General features: G+C 37.4%; 1 protein-coding gene across 1 annotated transcript in view; it reads right to left on the minus strand.

Annotated features, from left to right (window-relative positions):
- Positions 1 to 209: 209 nt before the first annotated feature.
- LOC129773453 (uncharacterized) overlaps positions 210 to 27,364 on the minus strand; it is a 55,215-nt gene continuing 28,060 nt past the window's right edge. The window contains exon 2 of the mRNA XM_055777060.1: positions 210 to 408. Coding sequence (XP_055633035.1) covers positions 210 to 408 — 199 coding nt within the window. The remainder of the gene's footprint in view (positions 409 to 27,364) is intronic.

Below are 27,364 nucleotides of genomic sequence, written 5' to 3' on the forward strand. Positions count from 1 at the left end.
GAAGTTGGTCTACATATGTGATTACAGAGAAGGTGTTTTGCTCTGTGCCTATATAATTAATTAAAAGTATTCATTTTACATGATATTTACTACGTAATTCAACACAATACAATTAGCCTTGCGAGGAAAAACTCACTGGAATCACATTGCGAGACGGCAAACGCCCGCCACCAGTGCGCGCATTCTAATTTTTCACGGAATTTCCACATTTAATCATCACCACTGCGCGTAAACTGCGTTTGATGATAACGATCCGGCCACGTGACGCGGTCACACTCCCTGCAAAGTCGAATATCATCACCCGCGGTATCGCTAGGGTCGGCATCACGAGGAAGCCTTTGAAAGATGACATTTCGGCCGGAGATGGTTTCATCCGTCCATGGCGAATCCCACTCTCCGCCAGGCTGGCTGTGTGCAGCGACAAATCACGGTTTCATGTAATCTTAATCCACGTCAAACTGCACACGCTTCCAGCTCTCTACGGACCCAAGCGCACACGCTTCCTGCCGGGTGTTGCTGCAATAAAAATGTGTGTGTGTGTATCTCGTCCCGGATCCCCTTCTTCCTTTACACGCACTCTTGAAGGCAGTGAAAGGCCGTTGAAATAGAAACAAAGCTAAAAGAATTGTTTTTGAATACAATTTTCCTTCGTCTGATGATAATTATGACAGTGGGTGGTAATTGCGAGATGCGGAACGATGGCAAAATGTTATGCTTCAGAAAATTATATCTCTAGGAGAATTGTTGAAATCTTCAACAAGACTTCAATTGTAAAAGTTTATGAGTGGGAAATAATATACGAAGTTTTGCTTCACGTTTGTAATTTGTGAATATTCATTTTTTATTATTCCAATCATTACAAAATTTAAACTTTTGAATGTTTCTAAAATAAAAAGGGTATTGGAAAATGATAATTCAATATCTCAACCTTTCAACTATGACATATCATGTCGGACGCTGTGTCACAGATTCTTGCATTTCTAGTATTTGAAAAAATATCATTCTAAACATTCATCTATAATTTATTTTTAATTGGCAATTGGAACATCCTAGGATGTATGCGATTCTGCAAACAGTATCATCTTCTTCTGAATCCTCATTGGCATCAAACAATCTTAAGGAATAATTTACCGAAGATTAAACTCTTACGACGATTTATAAGATAAACGTTTCTATTTTCTACACAAAGATGCAAAAAAATGTACCGGTGCATAGCTTCTTCAACCTGAAAATATTGAGACATACAGAATTTGACATAACAAAAATAGCAACACCATCAATCGATTCCTCGATCGAATCATTTCATAATTCCTACCGTTAAACCACTCAAACGCTGTTCCTAAAACATTAATTTTCCATTGCAAGTAAACACTAGATTAGAAATCAAGTGAAACGCATTCTTAAAAATATTTACTGATTCTCTTATCGGGAAACGCCAACGCGTGAAACCACGTGTCCAGACCATCATACTCCACGCCAATTTGAGCCTTGGTGCGATAACAAATGGCCCGAATCGAATGTGGCCATCCTTCCGGGGGACTTATCGGCACAAATTGTTCTCCCGGGCAACAATACTGCACGTGTCCGCCATTGGGGTACTCCACTTTCCAGCCGATTAAAAATGTAAAGTTATTCAAGACGCGATGGGTCTAGAGCAGCTATACTCAACCAGCGGCCAGCGGGCCACACGTGGCCCGGCGAGCCCTTCTGGTTGGCCCATTTGGTGTTACATTATTTTAAACTATTTTTGTTTGTGTAACAATAACGAAAAACTAAGAAATAATTAACCTTGTTTACGTAGGATTACGTCTTTCAATAATGGTACCATATCAGAAAACGTTTTCATGAAATAGAAATAGCCAATACAGCGTTCGTACTACCGACAATGTGTTTTCTCTAGTATTGCAATTTAAACTCCGCTCATTTTCAATTTATTGAGTATGATTCATCAGTCATCCAATTAAGGCTAGCGGCAAGACGGCAGCGAGATTTTCCAAAAGATCTTTCTCAATTCCGAGAGTTTAGTTTAGTATCCAAATTGGCATTTTTCAAGGCTACAGGCGAATGAGCTGATAAAGTCTCTATAACTAAAACCATGATCATCATTGTTCCAGTCACCGACTTTCTGCTGCTAGCAGACATCAGTCTTTCTCAATGCTGATGTCAAGACTGTTTTGCTCCATACAAAGGGAGAACGGTCGATAGATACCGCAAACAGGGGTGCAATTTTGTTCGGTGGAGACACCGCATCGATTTTCATGCCGTCTGGTAGAAAGTGCACCACATCATTTCCCCATCTGTACTGGGTGGTAAGATGCAAATTTCGAAAACGAGAGCGTTAGTTTGGGGTGCAAGGAGTTGATCGTTAATATCTTTTTGCCAAACAAACGAAGTGGTATGCCAATCACTTTCGAAACATAAGAGGTGTATGAGTGGTGTTTGTTACTTATTAACCCAAAAATGAATAGCTCAAAAAATTTTAAAAATAGTTTCGAAAAGCTGTCAAAATAACAAAAATCTATAAATATGCTTGAAAGTCCATCGAAGTCAATATTGGTGGTTGGTGCATGCCTTCGATTTTCCCACATTACCAAGTAGGTTTTCATACCGTCCACATGAAAACCGACGTGGTAATGCAATGTTAGGCTGTTTTACATGACTACGTCATCCACGTAGCTATTGGGGGTAGAATGAAAAGGAGATAATAAACGTGAACCTGTATCCTTCTCGGTCTGGGCCGTGTATGTAGTAAAGTATGCGAAAAGGGTTAATGCTCTCTCATATTGCTGTTATATTGATATGGAATATATATTATAAAAATGCTGTAAATGATATCGTCTCGAGCCGCACTGTGTTTAGCACGATAAGAATATTCGCGATGCACACTAAGTGCGGTTCGTGCATTGGCAATAAGAACACAAACCTCGTGTATTGTTCTCGCGAGAATGATTCACCATCTTCAAATGCTTCCACACACAAACCCATCGGTCCTTTTCAGGGCCACCAAAACGTTTGACTTAACACATATTTTGACAATTTCGATGCAGTCAAAAAAAAAATCCCAAGGAATCAGTGTAATAAGCAAATTGATTTGTCTAATTATTTATTGGAAGGCTCCCTCAGACTATCGGACATTCTCATTTAATTTGCCTCTAGCCTTAAAAAATATCAATTCGGAAAACTAAACTAAACATTGGGCCTTGAGAAAGGGCATTTGCCTTGCTGCCGCTGCCATCTGATCGCTTGCAGGATGATTGGCAAATCGTGAATTAGTGGCGATTTTTCTCGATCGACCAATAAATTTTCGAGCATTGTTTCAGGGTCAAAGAGACTTCAAAATACAGCACATTTCATTGTTGGATGTGAAGAAGGTATTTTCAGTGGTGAGAGCTGGAAATGGAATTCAGCGAAAAACTGAATGTGGAAATTTGTTTCGCAACGGTTGCTTTTGACGCCGTTTCGATTCGGATTAACTATCGCCGTATTCTTTGGACGTTGTTTTTTGGAAGAAACTGGAAACTACTTGAATATTCAGTATGTCCGTGTACAGTGTCGCTCTAGACAACGAGCTATCAACAGTACATGTTCATTCTGAGAGTTTGCTTGGAAATCTGCACAAATTGACGTTTTATTGCTTCGCGAAACGCTCACTCAGTAAAAGAATTTATTTATCAGTCTTTGTCAGTGCTACCAAAACTTTATACTAACGAGTTTCATTCCTGAATTTCTGGCTTGTCTTGGACACCATCTTTCTTTACTTTTTTTTCGACCCGCGACACCATGACTGAAACGTGTTTGTGCCCCTCTGAAAAAAAGGTTGAGGACCGCTGGTCTAGAGCGAGTGATCTAGAACTATACTCGCTCTAGACCAATATTTATAGTGTTTTTAGATTCTACAATCGACACGAGATCATTACTTTGAACCGTCCAAACCGTTTTTCACACAATTATATGTTATCCACATATCGAGTACCATACACAACATGTCCAAGTTTGATCGTATAAAGGGAAGTTTTTAAGAGATTCACTAATTCATTTAAAAAAATTACGAAAAAATCTGATTTTTCTTTTATTCAAACCATTAGTTTGGCCTTTTACTTTTCGAAAATAATTTCTGGCAAATGAGAATGCGACTACGATTCAGGTGGTCAAATAATGTACATTTTTTCGAGCATTTCGATTGGCACCTGACCAATGGACCGTGTAATATTGTTTGCCGAGAACTCAATCTTTTCCAGTTTATTCGTAATCTTGAGGTGTAAAATCGCACGACCTAGGCGGCTAATTTTCAGGTTCAAAATTAGAGACTAATTGCTCATCGCAATCATCTCTGCGGTAATCCACTGTTTGTGGTTCAAGTAGTGCCATCTTATTGCAATCACATATAGGCCAGATACAATGCTACCCTTGAGGCAAATGTGGATAATTTCAAGCTATATGCATGGTCTTTAAGATTATACGCTCACGCTCACAAATTTTAATAACTTCTACAAAAGTTAACCGATTTTTATTTTTTAAAAACGAAAATAAAGCTTATTTTAGGACATTTTCGATGTGATCACCCCTTTTTTCGATAACGCGTTTTAAACGGTTAACAAAATTATTCATACACAAGTCTAACAAAACGACTTCGATACTGTTGAAAATCCGAGTTATTTCTTTTTTAAGTTCCTACAAACTTTGTGGCTTATTAACATAGCAACGGTCCTTCACGTACCTCCAGAGGAAGTTATCGACGACGAGATATGTTGAAATCTTTACCATAAGAGGACAAGGTTTCATTAAGGCTTCGTTTGCTCGAGTAATACGATTTCACTAAAAATAAATGTTCTTATATATTGTACATCTTGACACTAAAAAAACATCCGATCAGACTGAACGAGTAGCCGAATATTATCGTCCCGAAGTGGGGAATGCAGTGTTATCATCGACGGAACGAAATTTTTTTTTTTATGGGGAGCTATCCGATTTTTTCTTGCTTGAGCGTTTAATCTGAAAGACCCTGTATAATGAAGGTATTTACGTTGCCCAATGTGGTAACTGAATAAATTTCCATTACATCTCAATAAAGCAATGTATTTTTACTACAGTGTATATGATTCCTAGCATTACGAGGATACCATCAACATCGTCTAATTAGTAATGTCTATGCCAATCAAAATTATGCTTAAAAATCTGACTTAAAAACATAATACAGATTTCAATACAGTTTTTTTTGAGAAAAAGCTAAGATAAAAAATTTTTTTCAAACCAAAAACACAGATCTTGATTTTGTCATGGCTGCTAAACAAAAGCTTATTCCGTCTGTTATCGCAGGATGCTAGGGCACCTTGGTCATGCTGAAGCAGTTTAATATAGTGGTCCAATGTACTTTGCAGCTCTTTCAGGAAGGTTCTGCCCTTTGAACGCATTTTATAATGGGCTCGATTTTAAAAGGGTGAGCAAGCTGCCTGAATTGGAGATCTTTCAACTTCAAGGAATAATCAAGCCACTAATCATAAATCAGTTTTGAAAAGGTCATAGATATTTTCGATTTATAATTTTCATCAACGGAATCTTGATCCAATACGCGTTAATACAAACGCAGGACACAGTGCTTTCAATCGTTGAACGTCGGATGGCTCCTCTTCGATACGTCCTCATGATGACTTCTTGCATTTTAAGAATGCAGCGGTATCGTTAGCTGATGTTTAGAATAATCTAGCCATCGACGGATATTCCCTCAAAGTAGAATATATTGAATTCGCCTTTCCAGTGTTCAAAAAAGTCGATAAAAGGGGAGAATCAAATTACGGGGAATTGTCTCATTATGTGCCTCTTCTAAACTTTTCGAGTTGTATTGTGCTCGACTTTCTCAAGCACAATTGTCTCAAATATGTTTGCACTACTCACCACGGATTCATGCCGAAGAGATCAACCAGCAGTAATCTTATCAGCTATACATCTTTCATCATCAGAGCCATCATGGGCATCTATATGCCCATGAACAGATAGACACAAGCAAATTGGACACCACAATTGGACACTGTGTGTTGGAAAAAATGCTTCCCTATCATGACAATGGGCTTTGTCTAAAATTTTGGGCAAAAAAATACACCTCTTCATCTGTTCTGATCAAAATAAGCGTACAATTGATATCAGAGTTCTTCACAATTAATATGATTATTTAGTGCGTGATTATGATTTTTACATGAGGGCATGATTTTTGCAATACGAACAAAATTTCTAATTAGTTTGGGTGGAATAGTATTCTGTAAAAAAATGTTTTAAGAGGAATAATTTTTCTCCGTACATGAAAGGAAACGAAGAGCAATGAAGACTGCGACAACGGGTGGTACATTTTGTACATGATGTGCCTAAATTACAAACATAATGTTTGTTTATTTATGATGTGAGAAACGCGTGTCATCTTTGTATGTATCATTAGGCGTGTTTGGGATAAACATTGAACACTAGCAAGAAGCATGTTTGTGTAGAACAAAAACATGGAATTTGAACATCGCGTATACATGTGTAAGTGTTTTTCGATAGACTGAACGGAATCTACACGGTTTTTAGCAGCATTCGACAAAATTAATCACGAAACACTGATAGCAATACTCGAACGTCTTGGTTTCTCTGGTACGCTACTAAAATGGATGAAGTCTTATCTTGTTGGTCGATCAATGGTAGTTAAAGTAGGTGACATTATATCTGAAACTTTCTTCGTCACATCCGGTGTTCCACAAGGTAGTCACATTGGACCCTTCTCATTTCTGTTATATTTTAATGACGTCAACCTTACATTCAAATGTTTCAATCTTTCGTACGCAGATGACTTCAAGCTTTATCACTTGATAACTTGCCAAGAAGACGCGCAATTTCTTCAGAAGGAACTCGATAGAACTTCTCCGGCCGATGTGCAACATACCGTTGAACGCTGACAAATGCTCCGTCATCTCTTTCGCTCGCAAACGTTCCGTATTCTCGTTCGACTACACTATTGCCGAAACAACTCTTAATCGGGAAGATATGGTTGAAAATTTGGGTGTACTCTTAGACTTAAACCTCAATTTTCAAAACCCCTTTTTTCGAACTTAAAAAAACTGATGTAATCAGATGCATTCCAACTTTTTTAAACCATTCGAGCAGTGCAAGGATGTGAAATATTTTGGATAATCGAATTGTCAAACCGATGTCAACTAATCTATTTTCCGCACAAAATTGCACCGCTATATGCGATATCTTCCACACTTCTATTTTTGTTTTGTATCGAACATGATCTCTGTGTATGATTAGAAAGCATTTAGGCATTTAAAAACATTTTGATTACGAAAGCAAGCATTAGGGAAGAATGTTTTCTGCTCGCTAGTTGGATCGGAATAGTGACTTGATCTCGTTCGCAGTGTACTTGAATGTGGCGTTCAAAATTGGGGCCCTAATCACGTACAGGCAAACCTTTTTTTTTTGTGTGGGGAATAGGGACCGCACAAAAAAAGTCGCATAAAACAAAATCGTGCGAAACTTCACCAGTAGATTTAAAAAATCGTGTTCGGTACAAAATTTGAAAAAAAACTTTTTTTGTGCGGTAGATAGGGACCGCATAAAAAAAGTTTCCCTTCAGAGAACCAATCAAATCCACTGTCACGGTTCGATTTCCTTTTGTTTCCCTGCTTTGCGATGGGACAGCTTGCCTATTCGATTGCGCGTGTTGTGCTTTTAGTTCATGTTGAAACTTGTTGCTATTAGAAATCATGTCGAGTGCAACATAGTGCATTTGATGGAAGGATGAGAATAATTTGAGAAATTAATGTTTTAGACGCAAATATGTTTCTTTGCATTGAAATGCATATAAAACATCGAAAAAAACTAAATGTATGATAACTTCGGCAAATGTGCTCCTTTTCATATACCTCGCAAAAAAAATCGCACAAAAAAACCGCACATGAACAGAAAATCGCACAAAAAAATCGCATAAAAAAGACTGCAGAAAAACAGCAGGAACACCTGTTTTTGTGCGGTCTTTTTTATGCGATTTGCTGTTCATGTGCGGTTTTTTTGTGCGATTTTTTTTTGCGCGGTAGTTCATATCACTCGGATCGAGAGAGTTCAACAAAGCTACGTTCGATTTGCCCTGAGGAGATGACAGTTTCAAAAATAGAATAAGAAATATATTATAGATAAGAAGTTTTCAGTCTGTGCAGCATTATAGCTGAATAAGTAGTATATTAAATAAATAAACAAATAAATCTCAAGTGTGATATCGGAATACAATCTCGAAATATACCGTTCTGAATCATATTTCGTACACTATGTCATAATATCTTGAAATGCTTAACGCCTGATGATATAACTATAAAATTGATATCACAATTGATTCTTTAGAGTAACCCTTGTTTTCACTATCATTTTATATGAGAACTGGCTGACCCGGCAAACTTCGTCCCGCCAAAACTTATTTATCATTATCACATTCACGTTTTCTTACTAAGCGTTCATGGGTCCAATCACAGAACTGTTCATTGATCGATCTTCTAATCTACCCTTTTAAATTATCTTTTACTATAACATTCCTAGTACTTCTACATAAACTCGTCATTATAATATCAGATTACATGTTTCTGCGTTACATGGAATAAATGTCGGACAATTCCTTTCTCGAGTTTTGCTCTTATCAACACATTCGGTGATCCATTTTCATTTATACAGATAGAAGAAGATATCGGAGCGCGATTTATCACATTAAAATCCATTTCCACTTTCGAACAAAAATCAATTTCGTTAGCGCAAACATCAAATGGACTATCAACGCTTGTCACTATGTAATTGTAGAACATATGCGAATTGAATTCTCCGAATTTTCCCATTTTCGTTCAGAGTTTTCCAATTGTCATGTTTGTTTGGAATATGTTTGGTTGAAATATGTATATTGTTTTTACGGGACCCCCTTTCCATTTCACAGGAGGGAGGAAACATCATAGAAATATTTCTCGTACTCTAGAGAGAAGGAGGAGTGTCAATTCACCATAGAAACGTTTTGTGCCCCCTAAAATCTCCACATGCCAAATATATCTCAATTTGCCTGATTAGTTCTCGAGTTATACAGATATTTGTGTTTCATTTCTATGGGAGCCCTCCTTCAGAAAGGGGGAAGGAGTGTCGAACTACCATAGAAACGTTTATCGATCCCTAAAACATCTATATACTAAGTTTGATTCCATTTGGTTGATTAATTTTCGAGTTGTTCAGCACCACAGCCCCTCCCCCCCCCCCCCCTCTTTACAGAAGGGAAAGGAGTGTCAAACCATTATAAAACATTTATTACTCCTTAAACTTTCCATATGCCTAATTTGATTCCATTTTCTTGATTAGTTCTCGAGTTGTGCAGAAAATTGTGTTTCATTTTTATGGCAGCAGTATCTAACTACCATAAAATCATTTATTGCACCCAAAAACCTCCACATGCCAAATTTGGTTTCATTTGCTTGATTAATTCTCGAGTAATGCAGAAATTTGCGTTTCATTTGTATGGCATTGTATTGACCATAAACGTCCAGAACTGGCCAACAGAAGAGGTGTTGTGTTCTATCAGGATAACGCAAGGCCACACATGTCTATATTTACTCGCCAGAAACTTCGGGAGCTTGATTGGGATGTTTTAATTCATCCATTATATAGTGCGAACTTGGCACCAAGCGATTACCACCTTTTTATCGCATTGCAAAACTTCCTAAGTGATTGGGATCAAGAGAAGATTGTAAAAATCGACTGCTAGAGTTTTTAGCTCGTAAGGACTAAGGCTTCTATGAGAGAGGCATTATAAAGCTGTCTTTCCGACTTCGAATAATCGTCCTTATAGATTCCGATAATTTAGTAAATTTTTCACGAATATTTTCAAAACTCTGCACGTGGAATATGGATGGCTTTTTCAGAAGTTTGTGTAGTTTATGAACAACACTAAACATTTAGTACCTTAGACAACACTGTTTATTGCTATTTTTCTGTTATTTTTGTTACTAGACTAAACTGAAAATTGACGTTAAACTGAAAATTTAAATGTTTGATAGTATTTCTAACAAAAATCCATTTAGGGTGAGACGAAGTTCGCAGGGTCAGCTAGGTCAGCTAAATTTAGAAAGTGTTTCTGTTTGAAAATATTGTAAACCTAAAGTATTGAAAGATGTCCCGCGTACCGATAGTAGAAGAAACTTGGAAAAGTGTCAGGAAAAACTATTACTTCGGGATTGAAATGCTTAAAAGCGAGCGCATATTATGCGACATAAAATATTCGTTCAAAACCCAGTTATGCCGGAATCTGTTGGCAACTTGTTACACTCCAAACCCCAACCCAATTTGCACAACAAAAGACGAAAAACAAAAGCCGAATAAACGGTCTTAATATTCTGCCGCTCCGGTAAGTTTTCGAGGGCTTCATTCAATAGAGCCATCAATCGTTTGCCTAATGCTATCAGCTTCCCTGGTCCTGTTCTGCGCTTTATGAGATTATTTTCCCGAACGGTGGTCTCTCGAACGAAGGACTCACCGAAGTAAGAGATCGAAATAATTGATATTCATCGGGGGGTATTTTTATGTGCAACAAAGAACACTCATTACGAGCATCAGCTGGGCTCGGGACGAAACGTTCTCATGTACCTCCTGAAACACTGAATGGTCATCAGGCATCTCGTGAGCTGGCATCCAGCAGGCAATAAAAAGAATGGAATAACGCTAGATTTAAGGAGGTTGAACCCGGGAGGGGATGAATCGAATTAACGCATGCCGGTGTTTTCTGATTACAAGTAAAACATATGGGAGAAAAAATATCACTTTAAAAATAATCATAATGTGTCGAATGTGCGGGGGGAAGATGAGTCGCGACCGCATCACCAACACACTTATTGATGTTTTTTTCCCAGCCCAACACCGCATTATTCGAGTAAAAACCAACGGAAAAATATGCAACATTGGGATTAACGTAAATATGGATGCTCTCGATGCATGTGTACTTTGCTATTCGGAATCGAATGACGATGTAGTAATTTTTATTTTCAAAAGTGGATTACCAGCGCATTAACAGTTATTAACAAAATAAATTTTACTTTACTGAATCAATGAATTACAATTTTATCCCAGGTAATGAAGAATTATTCCGCTCGTTGACACTTCGAACGCAAAATGGTTTGCTTCTGTTAAACGCCAATTCTCGGAAGAGAAATGTTCAAAATATTCAATAAATATTCAAAAAAAAAGAACTCTCTTTCAATCATCTCTTTCAAAGTGGAATGCGTGGGTGTGACTGTTTTGCCTCCAGTAATCGAATCGGAACCGATGCATAACGCAATCTTATTTGATTTACGGCGACTTTTCGACCGGTTACTTCACATCTGCCGCGTGGTCAGGGCGCGCGCCACAGCAGACGGGGCTGTTCTCTGTTGATAATTGAAAATATATTTTAGTTATCTTTATTGATGACGAGAAACGGAAAGCCGTCGTTCGCATGCTGTGAATTTTATAACATTTTGATAGCTGGAAGTGATTTTAATTTTTTACGGTCGTAGATAATTGGGGAATCAAATCGGGCGGCTACGGAGTGATGGAATAGTGAACCCTTTCTGATACGATGTATATTTTTATGAGTTTTGAAGTTTTCGGTGAGTGTAATCTGGAAACGATAATATTATCCATCAAAAATACATTGATGTATGCCAATATTCAACCAACCACCACTGACCATATTTAAATGATTTTGCCACATACACTCTTGAATCGCCCCGAAGTGAATATAACGACCATCACGTGTCATCTTCCAGATGACGACCAGAAGGACCACTTTTGAAGATTTTTTTTTAACGACGGAGAGCAGACTTTTCGAGAGGTGATTCCATCTATAGCGCAAAATGATGCGCAAATTGAAGTGCGTATCTTCGAGAGGACCCATCATCAACCAAAATATTCAATAAGGCATCGATGGCAGAGACGCTTGTTTTTCCGCCAAATATGCCAAATTCAAGGGGTGGCGGCTGGTGCGAACGGCACTAATGTGCGAAAATAATTTTGTTACACAAGGCCGGAAAGTCACTTCAATTTATGACCGGCTGAATCTGGCCGCTGCAACGTTCAGATTTAACACGCACTATCAAACACAGAAAGTGGCCCTATTCAGGGGCATCTTTCCGTGGTGATGTTTCACCCCTGCCGAGGCCTCGTTTAGAGCTCACCCCGCACATTGGAACCGATTCGCGACCCGACCCGTCTCTTTCCTTGCGATACGATTGTTCAATTATGCTAATGAACGTCTATTCTTCCCGCTTTTTTCCCGAAGAGGAATAATAGGAATTTCGTTGCCATATGAGTTCGGAACGGCGTTTCCACGTATAGATTTTCTAGTGGAAAATGGGTAAATTTATGAATGAACCTCTTCAAGCGAGAGTTTATGAACCACCATTCAATGAAATAACCTTTTTTCGTTAAATCACTCATTTGCAAACTCCGTTAGACATTTAAGAATTCTATTATGAATAAGGGCTAATAATAACGGCTTCGCTTTTGCCCTTTTACTGGTGCCTCATTGGACAAATGGTACAGCTTAGGGTGAAGAAACTTTAACTAGTAGTGTATTTTGAGTAGTGAAACAACTATCGAGTGCGGCCGCATTTTATTACGTCGCTCGAAATATGTTCAATTGGTAGTTCTGTGCTTCTCAGGAGGGTTGCTTTATTTTGTTCCCTCAAATGCAAGCAATAAAAAAGATATTTTTGGGTAGCTTATTAATGAGATTAGCACACGTTCGTACCATGTGGATAGTTGTGAACTGAACAATAAACTTCTTCGGTGTCTCGAGAAGTCATTCTTCTTATGAGGAAAATATTTCAGGGCTTAGAAGTGGAAATTAAAGAAAAAACACTTCGTACCATCCAAATATGGTGTTTGTGGTTATGTTTGGTGAGGTCGATCGTAACGAGTAATGCAATCGATTATTTTTATTACTTTTGTCTTTGATGACTAAAACAAAATTTTTCTAACCGAACCAATAACGACTCAAAATAACCTAATTGTTCAGCTTTTGTTGACTTCCTGAAACGTTCGAGTAAGACCTGTAGCGATCTACAGAGATATTTTTTTTCTAATGAAAAATCATAATTTTGTATTTGTTTATGAATAGTGCAAGGAAACTATTGTACAACAAATTGATAGGCAGCTATGAATGCTCGAATTAATTCTGTTGATAATCTAATTATCATTATCATTTCGTCGAAAATGCTCAATTTAATTTTTTTTAATAAACCTATTATCGCAATAATACCTATTATGGTAGTCCGAGTGAGATTTTTATTAGCTTAGAAAACATATTTTATTTTCAACGGCCCAAATATGATTCTTAAACATCAGAAACTTCTTCTTTGTCGATTTTGGTGCTCGATCCATGCGAAACATGTTTCTTTTGTTGGAAAATCTAGTTTGAAAATAGTTTGTCCCATTAATGTTTGCTTCTTAGCGTTTTGCTAAGGATTATGTGATCAAAAAAATAAGATTTTCAAACTGTAGAGAGGCTGTTTAAATGCAAATACAGTGTAGACACATGCATTATGAGCTTCTTGATGTTGTGATTCGACCAATTTTATAACCAAACCAAACCAGACCAAATGTTATAAATATTATAAATTTTATCGAAATGTATTTTTTTATTTTGGTATAATTTTACACCTTTTACAATTATTGCAATAGACGAATTTCATGCCAACTCACCTTAACACTTTAAGGACCGGGAAAAAATATGTAAGACATACGCCTGGGACCGCTTTGACTTGTGTGAAGTTGCTTGCTTTGCTTGCAAGTTTTGAAGAGACTTTAAACTTTGCAGTTCATTCGCCTCTGTGTGTGAAGTTAGCGGATGAAAGTTCAGCGGATAAAAGTTTTTGTTGCGTACAAGTTTCTGTTCAACGTCTTGCTGGATTTAATGAATAATGAATTATTTCAGTTGAAATAAATTGATTGTTTATCAAGCAACAACCTTCAAAATCATGCTCATTAGATAGAGAATTGAATCACTCATCTTTCCACATAATTTATTTTTGCCTTGATCGTGACAGAGAAAAGTTATAGACTGAAACGTGAGCATGGGTCAACATAGGAAAATATACAGAATTTTGAAAATCAAAACAAGTTTTTCGAATTGAGTTATCGAAGGTATTTATCTATCTTCCAGCCACACTTTTATTAATCGAAAAAGGGTATGAAAAAAGTTATAAACCAAGTTGTATAGAAGAAATTAATTATGCTGAAGAAAATTGAAAAAAAATATTTGAAAGGATCAAAACACATTCTCGAGATAGTACTTATACGATATAGAATATTTTTATCTATCTTTAGTAAAATTTCCATTGGTTGGAAAAGGGTCTAAGAAAAGTTAAAGCCCAAAACCTACACAACTTGTATGGGGGAAATTAATTAATTTAAAGAAAATTGAAAAAAGTTATTTGAAAGGACCAAAAACACATTTTTGAGATAATACTCATTGGATAGAGAATACTTTTATCCATCTTCAGCCAAATTTTCGTTGGAATGGAAAGCAAAGGGAATAACAAAAGATAAAATGTTTATGTTAAAATAATGGGTTGAAGAAAAAGATAATTGGAGAAGAGGATGCGGGGAAGAAAACTATATTGAAAAAACCAGAAAAATCAAAGATGATATAGCGCAAAGAAGAACAATAATAAAGAGGTTTTGAAGAAGAAAAGTTACTTGAAATAAAAAATATATATATAAAAAAAATAAAACATGGAGAAAATGAAGGAAGAATAATTGAGGATATAAACAAGGAAAAAAACAAATAATAAAAGTGAAAATTTTAAAGGCAGCGAAAAATGAAGACAACATAAAGATAACATGAAGAAAAAATTAAGAGATTACTAATATTTTTTTTTACAATATTTCAGTTGTTTGAATGAGATAATTGAGAGTTACGGAACAAGGGAGACGTCCCAGTATGAATAAACGATGCATGGATGGAGTATTTGAATACTTGAAAGTAAATGAAAAAATAATTATCGATTATTTCACACGTGTGATATTTCGATTTGGTAAAGCGAGATTTAAAATATATGTATAATAATAAAAGAAATGTGGGATTTTAAGGAAAATCAAAATGGTTGGATCATAGATGTCTATATTTAATCCATAACAAATAAAAAGATAATAAAAAAAATGTTAAATATAGGCAAAAGAAAAATAATTTATAACTACACACGTATGCTTGTAATAATCTCTACAAGATTATGTCAAGCTGTACAAGTAAGGGGGGATAAACCGCCCCTAATCATCAAACATTCTGTAAAGGTGCTTGGAAGTTACATTTCTTACATTTTTATATTTTCTGAAGCGCGAGCTAATTTCAAGCCCGCGAGTACATCCACCTCCTAGATCTCATATTACAGTTTTGTTCGTCAGCCAGTGTCGCTGACCAGGTTTAATTATTTTTAATAACACTAACTTCAGTACCGCAGATAAAACAAATAAGCTCGGGTTTCTATGTGGCTCGTGGCCGGCCAGTTCAATATCCGCGCGACTTAAATTCCGCGTAACCAAATCAATGTTTACGATTATGTATAGCCAATTCGATTGCAATTGGTTATTTTTTTTCCCTCTCTGAAAGCGACTCCAAGCACCTCCAGTAGGAATCTGAATTCAGAATGAGCTTGTAGGATAAAGTATGCATAGTGTTAGGTTAATTTTATTTTTAGTTGACATAAAATAAAGAGTCGGGAGTTAGACGTTAACAGGATCGATCGTGTTTTAGTTGTACAGAAAAATAAAAATCCAGTTGCCCACTAGGCAACGCTACACGTTAGAGGAGATGGAGCGGCTGAATATCAATGTGGTACCCAAGTCGGCGAACCCGCCCAACGTCCCCCAGCTGCGTCCCATCTAGAATTTCTGGGCAAACCTGGACCGTAAGATCTACTCCTACAATTTTGTCGCAACACCTGAGAAGGAATTGATAAATAAAACAAAGAAAGAACTCAAAAACATACCTACACGCATGTTTTCGTTCGTCATGGCAAATGTTCCGGTTAACTACCGGAAGGTCGCTCACAAGGGCGTAGAATGGGCAATTTATCAAACTCAACTATCTGTCTTAGTTTTTTTTATCACCATCCGAAAAACGGAAGATATACAGTACGAAGTGCCTTCCGGAAGTTGCCCCTCCATCAAGGAGCATCTCGCTGAGGAGCATTTGTCGTTTTGGATCTAATGGTAAACTTTCACTTAATTGTTTACGCTACATGAATGTGATCGGTCTTATAAGCACACAGGCATGCATTTCACTTTCGGTTTAGACATGCGTGCGTTTTTCGACCTTGTTATTTCATGTATTTGGTCATTCTGAAGGTTTAGGTTTTGTATCTGGATCGTATTGGCGAAAACAACTGTCGTCACTAGTTATAATTAGGTTCAACGAGCAAGTTGATGCAACATATTGACTAACAACGGCAGAAAGCTAGTTCTATTTCTCGATTTAGTTTTTGTAACCACGTACAATTCGAAACGCTGCTACATTCAACTGATATTAGATGTTATCCGATAAACTTAAAATGCTCAATTGAATTGTATTATCATTTTTTATTTCAAGGCACCTTTCTCAATACAATGATGCATTCTCTTTCATGAACAAGCCCGGAAAATATTTGTAAGACTTTTCACCTTACACGCTGCAACTGCTGACTGATACTGTCAATGTTGGATCGAGGAGGGAAATCAGCTCGATAAAACCATAAATTTCCCCTGAAGTAAAACGCTTGTCACGAAATCTCACCCTTGTTTTCTACTAACAATCGGTGCTGAGATTTATTGCCGCCTGAAAATGTTTTTTCCGTGATAATCAAAGTTTGGTGGGCTTCGAAGGTAAATTGAAAAAAAAATCTACAACAACTGTTGTATATCAAACTGTCAAGACTATGTATATATAATTTACGTGAAAGTGGAAAGCTTAATCCGACCTGATGACAATCAACAGCCAGTTGTGCTGAATTTTCAATGAATGTATCATGTTTGTGTAGTGGAATGATTTTCAAGGGTTAGTGTTTTCAAGGGATCAGTATCCAACCACAGTTTCAGGATAAATTTGGCAAAATTCAATCACAGTTTTGAACCACACAAAACACACTTATCTCAGATCTTCTGTCCACACAGAGTCCTCATTTTCCAGCTTCTACCATTGTTTGCATCGTCCCAAACAAACCCAACGCAGCGCTGTACTTCAATAAATCAATTTTCATCCCTATCGAGAATCATCGATCTTAATTCATAATGCTGATCCATCAGAATCGTCTATAGAATGCATCCCTTCTTCAGCCGAAAGGCGCACCGAAAGTTCTTCCTTCATAGGCTATGCGGAGAGGATAGGCCATGACTTCCCAGTTATTGAACAGCGAGAATTTGTCCCCTCGGCAAAATCGAATTTATTGGTGGCGCTGTCGGAGCGGAAATATCTGACTTTGTCAGTCATAAATGCAATTAAGCCACATTACGGCCGGTGACGATGGTGTGTTTCCGTCATTTATCGGGAAAATTGAATCCGAAGACAACCCTTTCCGCTGGGCGATGAGATAACATTCGATTCAATTAGGGAAGCGAAATAGGGAAGCGTGTGGCACAGAGACTTGAGGGGAGCTCTGTGATCGTCTATTTCTCGTGTCTTTTATTATTTGAAGAAAAATGAATTCCGATATAAAATATATACCTTTAAACAAAATATTCTCATATTTTCACTAACTTCATTAACTTGTTGAGTATAATACAGAAACGTAAATTTTCACTATGCAATTATGGAAATATCATAAAAATGAAACTTTTTCGTATCCGCATTCAAAACAAACGTGAAATGTATTTAATTTCCTTTTTTTTTTTGCCAAACACAAAACCCAATGAATTCAAGAATGACACATGCGCGCTCAGCAGGTAGGCTCAAAAGGTGGGACGCAAGAACGAGGATGCCTCAGGGGCCAAAACATCGTCCCGCTGTTTTATGAAGGGCCCACTCCTCAGTCTTGTTCTCCGAACAGCTATAGGAAGATCATAACCGTACTTTCATTTGTGTCCTCCTGTGGCGTTTATCCGCAGGAAAAGTGCAATTAAATTTCAAATCTGCACCCCCTATTGTGTGAACTTTATTTTATTGAAGGTTAACATAAATATAGATTTTTTTTATTAATTGTCACAGAGCAACCGGGATTCGGAAAAGAAGAATGGATCCTTGCCATATTACACGTTTGTGACTGGCTATTCCTACTTGCTAATAATGAAGATCGTTATATAGCATAAAAAAAGGTTTCTCTCAACCCATTGGGTTTGGTGTTACTGAGTACCGGTTGGCTAGAACTATCCTGCCCTGAAGCTATACTGATAGATACTATGAAACCGGTGAATGGAGAGAATAATATCGGAGCGGAAACTCAATCATTTTGCAATCATAATTTCGAAGAATGAATACATTCGTTTCCCATCGTTTCATTCTCCCGCATGAGCATGATCTACCCTTAGAAAAATCCTCGGTCGAAAACTACTAAATACATTTGGTAATGCAAAATTAGTAGAATGTACAAATTTTTTGTACATATTATCAACAAACCCGCATCCCTACCAGAGATTAGTATATTTTACTCGATAACATTAGTAAGCTTGGATATTGTCATATCTGAAAATTGGTGAGAAAAGCGCGTATTAACCATTTTCATTGTTCCCATAAGGCAATTCGGAGGTATAATAAGGATATAATTCTGATACGTGCATTTTCAGCGAGAAAATGTAGCCGATATTGGGCTTCCGAATCATGGTTCTGCTTGACATATGTGTTTATTAGTACGGTCGAAAATGACTATAGATTGGTAGTATTTACCAAAAAATTCGTTATATTTACTAATTATTTCTCTCAGTGTAGTAAATAGCCACGAAGTTCTGTGCACTGGGTATGGTGTTTTATAACGACTTCCCTAGTGTGTTCAATGAACTAAACTGTGATTGTTGATTCCAGCAAAGTTACAGAGTGGATACCCACTTCATGATGATGTCATGTATTTAAAGACTGAAGAGAGACCATGATCGAAAAACTATGCTAAAAGCACAGTTTAAATGCTCTGGATTGGCTTCTGGAAAACAGAGTGATCATGGTGTCGATGCTAATCATAAATTTATGTTGTTTGCTGATTTATTTTAGTGTAAGATTAAGTCTTTGATTTCTATATAGAGGGTCACTCTACAGTATTGAAAACAGGGCATGTTACGAAAAGTTTAAGGAAATGCAAATACGCGGCTTACGTATATTCGATTTTCGATTTTTTTTTTGTGGTTTTCTGTTGGTACTCATGTATCTCACTTATGATGACAAGTTTGGACATTTTGAATGTTCAGTTAATTTTTGACAGCTTGCACACGTCTTTTGATTCGTCTTCGGTTGTTTCCTATTCCAAAAAAAAAAAAAAGGTTTGGCAAAAGCGTATAATATTTTATGTGAACTACTTTGAAGAGTGTAAAATAGATGTTCATGACAAAATAAATATTTTTTTTTTAAATAAACACAAAACTCGTCATACTTTCAGCACAGACCTCGTATTACGCAAAATCGTTCTTACGATATATGTTATAATGATTGGTGAATTTTTTAGCTGTTTTTCACTGCCTCTGACAGATCACGCATTATTCGGGTCATGTGTCAAAATTAAAGTTGTATAGTTCTCATTGCCATTTCAATCCTGAAATTCCATAGCATCCATCCTTCTCTAAATTCTTATTGTAGTCTAAATAATATCGCTTCGCATAGATAAATCCGTAAATGAATACAATCGCACATAATAATTCAACAAAAGTGAAATAAAAATTCTGAATTACCATTGTGGTCGTCTTTTCAACACTTTCAGCTCACTTCACTAAACATGGATTCAGATAGAAGCCTGGATTTGTTGGTTATTAACCCACTGACGACCAAGCGACTGGAAAATGATGAAAAGTCATCAAACAAAAACATTGACCTGAACCAGCATTTTTTCCCTGTAGGTGCAATGTTATTTTTGGACATCACAATGTGTGTTCTTTTGTCAAAGTAATACTGTAGAAAAATTCACATATTATTTTACACGATTTTTTCCTTTTCTACTTTTATGTATGAAATTGTTTAAGTTTTCATTAAAAAATATTCATCAAATTGTTTAAAAAAATTAATTGGGAAAAACATATTTTGAAAATAAATATTATTTTTTTTTCAAAAACATGTTTTTTTTTTAATTTTAAAAACAATTCATAAGAACAGTCCTTATGATTTCCAACAAGTCACCCATACATCGGAAGATGGGCACTTTTACAGGAAAAGAGCTACCAACAACTTTTTCATGTTTTGTTCGAAAAACTATCATTAATGTTTAACTCGTAACATTTTTATGTATATATTATCGCGATTTACATGTTCTGCAAACTTTTTTATATAGAAAACATGAAGAAGTTGTTGTTAGATAACCTTCTTTTCAGTAAAACTGCCCGTTTTCCGATATATGAGTGACTTGTTGGAAATTGGGCTATTCACAATTTTTTAGAATTAAAAAAATGAGAAAAATGAATTTGATCAAAATATTTTTTTTCAGCGTAATTTTTCTTTAATTTTTTTGGTATTTCTGATGAAAATTTGAGCAATTTCCTACATTTCGTCCTTTAATCACAATGTTGTAGATATTATATTTTTCTGAATTATAAATTTGAGTAAAAAACAAAGAAATAAATGGATCTTCTCAAAAAGTAGTATAATTCTTTTCGAAGATATCAAGTATGCAAAGTTGTTTAAATAACCAATATCTTTACACCCACAACGTTTCACTGCTGTCTGAGATAGTGCTGCTAGTTTCTAAGACGACTTATCTTGAAATCCGTCAAATGTATTTGCTTTTAGAGGCGAATGAACTACAAAGTTTAAAGTTCCCTAATGCAACCAATTAACGAACTTATTCTAAAGGGTGTGTCACATCAAATTGCATCACGGAAAAAACGCTGTAGAAATTCGCCCAGTAGACCGATCCTTTTGAAAATTTTAGACAGTAAAATAAAAACTATTAAACAACTTTTGGCATTTTCTTTTTAATCATACTTCGAGCCCAAGCCCGTATGCTCGCACCTTCCTCTTTACCCCGTCCATAAGGTTCTGTACAACGTCAGGTTGTAGTTTTTTTTTTAACAGAAATCCATTTTCTCTTGAAGTCCGCCACCGATTTGACAACTTTTGGGTTCTTCCGGAGGGCCTGCTTCATAATCGCCCAATATTTCTCTATTGGGCGAAGCTCCGGCGCGTTGGGCGGGTTCATTTCCTTTGGCACGAAGGTGACCCCGTTGGCTTCGTACCACTCCAACACGTCCTTTGAATAGTGGCACGAAGCGAGATCCGGCCAGAAGATGGTCGGGCCCTCGTGCTGCTTCAATAGTGGTAGTAAGCGCTTCTGTAGGCACTCCTTAAGGTAAACCTGCCCGTTTACCGTGCCGGTCATCACGAAGGGGGCGCTCCGCTTTCCGCAAGAGCAGATCGCTTGCCACACCATGTACTTTTTGGCAAACTTGGATAGTTTCTGCTTGCGAATCTCCTCCGGAACGCTGAATTTGTCCTCTGCGGAGAAGAACAACAGGCCCGGCAGCTGACGAAAGTCCGCTTCGACGTAGGTTTCGTCGTCCATTACCAGGCAATGCGGCTTCGTCAGCATTTCGGTGTACAGCTTCCGGGCTCGCGTCTTCCCCACCATGTTTTGCCTTTCGTCGCGGTTAGGAGCCTTCTGAACCTTGTATGTACGCAGGCCCTCCCGCTGCTTGGTCCGCTGGACGAATGAACTTGACAAATTCTGCTTATTGGCGACATCCCGGACCGAACTTCTCGGATCACGTCTAAACTGCTTAACTACGCGCTTGTGATCTTTTTCACTGACGGAGCATACATTTTTGCCGTTCTTCACCTTCCGGTCGATGGTTAGGTTCTCGAAGTATCGTTTTAGTACTCTACTGACAGTGGATTGGACGATTCCCAGCATCTTACCGATGTCCCGATGTGACAACTCCGGATTCTCGAAATGAGTGTACAAGATTAATTCACGACGCTCTTTTTCGTTCGACGACATTTTTCCGAATTTACGAAAAATTGACAGTGAAGCATGGCCAACGTGATCTATACACTCTTATCTGATTATAAAACCAAAGCTGAAGATATAATTCCTAAAAATTAAATTTCTACAGCGTTTTTTCCGTGATGCAATTTGATGTGACACACCCTTTATATATAAAACGCATATTTCGTTGGACGGAATTCTTCCGGCGCGAGCAATGGGCAAAGCATCAACATTCCCAAAATAACTCTCAGGATTATCACATCGTGTAAGCTGCCCACCCCATTATATAGCGCTAAGTAAAGTCGGAAAAACAAACCTATTTTATTCGTAACATTGTTTTACTTTTCCCACTATATATGTCTTGGACAAAAATAGCGGGGGATATTTCCTATTGATATAAGTATTTGGAATCAAAATCCATCCATTAATTGAAGAGTTATTAACATTCACAAACTGCACATTTTTTTCTTCCGAAAAACTGAAATGAAAGGTTGGATGTTGTTCTCCGTCAAAACGTTTGTTTGAAGGTGGCCGATGGTTTATGTGGTAATGTGAAGCAGTTGAAGATATTCGATACAAGCGTATTTTCCTCGCAAGAACAATACACAAGCTGGACACAAGTCCTATATATTTTACTGATTGCCAATGTACGCACTGCACTGAGTATGCATTGTGTATTTCGAACATCGAATATTGTATCTTTTTCTTCTTCTTTTTGTGTTATAGAGATTTCAACACTTCAATCAACATCAATGTTGATTCGCTTCTAGTGTTGAAAACAATGTTTAAACGTTTGAACATTTAAAAATTGTCTTTGAATCCATATATCGTTTGTTGACTGCTCGCTAACTGGGGTGAAACTAGAATAGAAATCGAAGATGACATCTCATTATACTCTCAGCCGCTGCAATTTTTGTACAAGGACCTAGTTCAAGTTGCAAATGGTTCCCTTATTCTGAATGTTATTTGTTCCAGCACCAGCCGTGCATTGAGCATGTGTTGTGAATGTTTTGAGTTTATCCGCCTCCAGCCTTCAAAAAGGCTATTCCTAAGATTGTCAATGGAGGGTTCTGTGATTGAACTCACGATTGATCGTTCAGTAAGAGAAAATATAATACATTTGGCAACGAAAACAATTGGGCCTCGCTTCTGTCTTTTTCATTACTCCAAGCAGTTTTTTTAATTCGTTCATTTTGTAATAATAATTGAAAAATTATTTTTACAAAGTTACACAGTTACATAAGTTTAAAGGAGCCGAATTATTTGATATAATTTTAGAACTTGTGCTCGAGTTTAGAAGGGTGACATGTTTTCCAAGCAGTTAACATTGCTTGTTTTCCGTCGTCATAAGGGCTGCATTAGAAGAAGGCGCTGAGGTTGTGCGCCACATAATTATTTGGGGTATATGCAAGTCGCAAAACTGCCTTCAACTGGGATTGCATTTGCGCTAATCCTGATCATAATGAAGCAATGCTGCTCTTTTCGAGGTTATTGAGATTTACAGAAAGAGTTTATTTCGCTTATTTAGTCACCAATAAAATGAATGTCGTCCTTGGGTTGTGAATGTGATTTGGTTTCGCTTGTCAGTAGCAAAACTTTCCCCACTAAGGATGATAGCTGCGCTTATCTCGAGCATGAGAAAGTAATACAACTTTTTTGCGAGGTCAGTAATATCTATTAACAGAAGTGTTTCTTTTGAGAGTAGCGCAAAATGATTGAATGATGAGAAGTGTTTATATTCCTAGTCGCTTCAAGCCACCGATGTATGGCTCTGTACGCATGCTATATTAAACGCTTGTTTGGAGCTGGTTGGTTTACGTTGTACGAACGATGTCTAGAGGTCCAATTCCAGTACTAAATAACATGTAGCATGATATTTGATACTTGCAAGTATTACCATTGTTGCTGTTTCCATGCAGTACCAAAGATCGATTGATGTTATGAGATGTAGAATAATGGTGCTGGTGTAACAAGTATATAATCGACTGTAGCCGAGTGTTGCGAAAAAGGCCACCGGAATAGCGTTCGAGGTAAATTTTCAATGCATCGACATGAAACACGTTCAATGATCAATTAGCGTCCAATGACTCTACAATAAAAAAAAACATTTCATAAAAAGCCACAGGAGGGTTGTGTCCGAGACACGACCGCGTAGTTGACGTAGGATCCCGTTAGGCTATCTGTTGATTTTGGATATGTTTAAAGAATAACAGAAAATGTAATTTTCTTTTATAATTTTTACTTTCAACCCAATGCGAATTTTAATTAGACTAACAACACCTAATATTATGTCTAGATCATATGGGAAACCACTTTTTCGAATATTTTTTCACATTACCAATATTCTCGCCGCATGAAATTTTCTTGGGTGAAAATGAACATAACAAAACAGACAGCTTATCCCGAACGGGAACGGGAACATATCTTGGTTTTTATTTATAAGAATTGAAATAAATCGTTTCGTATATCGAGTCATTTTTGAAACAACTACTACCATGTTAGAGGCGATTGAACTGAAAAGTTAAGAACCTCTTAAAAACAAAGAAGCGAAGAAGCTAACATGTACAATTTTACACTTACACTTGTGCTAATTTTTTCACAATACACGATCGGTCATTGATATGAAATTTCACGAAGCGACCAACATTATAGTTGCAAATTTATATTTTATTTGCTAGAATTATTCGTATCACTCACCTTACTTGCAATATAAAAATGCCCCTAACTTACATATATTTGCAATACCGATTTCCCCCGTGCACCTTGGTTTTGATGTCTCTGTTAGGGAACACATTTCGGTGGGAACAAAAGCTCCCCATACTTTCACGTATTTGCATTGTCGATTCCCTCCAGGCAGCTCGTTTTTGATGTCTCTGTTAGGAAACACATTTCGGTAGGAACAAAAGTTCCCTCTACCTTCATGTATTTGTAATGCCGATTTCCCCCAGGCAGCTTGGTTTTGATGTCCCTGTTAAGGAATCGCCGCATGTGTCGTCAATTTCGACCAGTCAGAAGTGGGTATTTCCGTTAGTATAAGGGTTGAGATTTTTCAATTAATCGATAGTTAGTTTTATGACATATATTATTTTATTCAATATAAAAAATTGTTATGGAGTGCCGAGGATAGAAGGGGATAGAAGAAAGATTGACGCAAAAATTTCATCAATCCATCATGAAATGACTGAGCAATAAGCGTTTGAAATTGGACAATATTCACGATGTACTCGATTTTCGATTTTTAATTTGTACCCCAATATGTTCCCAAAAGACGTAATCCTACGTCAAAACAACACATGTTTTCTGATTTGGTACATTAAAAAATGGTCTTGGGTCAATAACACTTTATCGTACCTAAACAATGAGTACTGGAAAAGGTGTAACATTTTTGTTCACTATTCATTCTTTATCCGCTGCATATCGCAAATAAAGGGTGTGTCACATCAAATTGCATCACGGAAAAAACGCTGTAGAAATTTAATTTTTAGGAATTATATCTTCAGCTTTCGCTTATAATCAGATAAGAGTGTATAGATCACGTTGGCCATGCTTCACTGTTAATTTTTCGTAAATTTGGAAAAATGTCGCCGAACGAAAAAGAGCGTCGTGAATTAATCCTGTGCACTCATTTCGAGAATCCGGAGTTGTCACATCGGGACATCGGTAAGATGCTGGGAATCGTCCAATCCACGTTCAGCAGAGTACTAAAACGATACTTCGAGAACCTAACCATCGACCGGAAGGTGAAGAACGGCAAAAATGGATGCTCCGTCAGTGAAAAAGATCACAAGCGCGTAGTTAAGCAGTTTAGACGTGATCCGAGAAGTTCGGTCCGGGATGTCGCCAATAAGCTGAATTTGTCAAGTTCATTCGTCCAGCGGACCAAGCAGCGGGAGGGCCTGCGTACATACAAGGTTCAGAAGGCTCCTAACCGCGACGAAAGGCAAAACATGGTGGGGAAGACGCGAGCCCGGAAGCTGTACACCGAAATGCTGACGGAGCCGTATTGCCTGGTAATGGACGACAAAACCTACGTCAAAGCGGACTTTCGTCAGCTGCCGGGCCTGTTGTTCTTCTCCGCAGAGAACAAATTCAGCGTTCCGGAGGAGATTCGCAAGCAGAAACTATCCAAGTTTGCCAAAAAGTACATGGTGTGGCAAGCGATCTGCTCTCGCGGAAAGCGGAGCGCCCCCTTCGTGATGACCGGCACAGTAAACGGGCAGGTTTACCTTAAGGAGTGCCTACAGAAGCGCTTACTACCACTATTGAAGCAGCACGAGGGCCCGACCATCTTCTGGCCGGATCTCGCTTCGTGCCACTATTCAAAGGACGTGTTGGAGTGGTATGAAGCCAACGGGGTCACCTTCGTGCCAAAGGAAATGAACCCGCCCAACGCGCCGGAGCTTCGCCCAATAGAGAAATATTGGGCGATTATGAAGCAGGCCCTCCGGAAGAACCCAAAAGTTGTCAAATCGGAGGCGGACTTCAAGAGAAAATGGATTTCTGTTCAGAAAAAACTACAACCTGACGTTGTACAGAACCTTATGGACGTAGTAAAGAGGAAGGTGCGAGCATACGGGCTTGGGCTCGAAGTATGAATAAAAAGAAAATGCCAAAAGTTGTTTAATAGTTTTTATTTTACTGTCTAAAATTTTCAAAAGGATCGGTCTACTGGGCGAATTTCTACAGCGTTTTTTCCGTGATGCAATTTGATGTGACACACCCTTTATAGAAAACTGTGTTCCGGAATTTTTTCTAGCGTTATTACATATGATTCAAGGTAAAGTATGATATATTTATTTATTTATCTTCCTATCCATTTACTTATTTTTTTTTTAATTCGCTTATTTTTACAGGCTCAGTTACTTAAGTTGAAAGGAGCCGAATTCTTAAATATAATTTTAAAACTATATATATAAACAATTTTCTTGCATCTATGGTTAGTAAGGTGGAAAACCGATTACTCGCGGTGTACTCGAGTTTAGGAGGGTGACATATTTTTAGGAGAAGGATGGGATATAAGGAAATTGTAACAATGTTGATGAACACTCAATTTATAAATCTATTCATATATCTATAGTGTATTTACATTTCAACTTATTCTACTATTTATAGCAAGGGGACGAATTACCCGCAAAGGAAGGAAAGGAGGGTATAAGGATTTAAGGGCAATCGCACACGAAGATCTATAGCTTTAAGGAAAACATATATATGGGACATGTAATCAAGGTCTAACCGAGCCAACACATCTCTCACCGGCA

Source organism: Toxorhynchites rutilus, chromosome 3 (genome assembly GCF_029784135.1).
Source record: "Toxorhynchites rutilus septentrionalis strain SRP chromosome 3, ASM2978413v1, whole genome shotgun sequence".
NCBI lineage: Eukaryota > Metazoa > Arthropoda > Insecta > Diptera > Culicidae > Toxorhynchites > Toxorhynchites rutilus.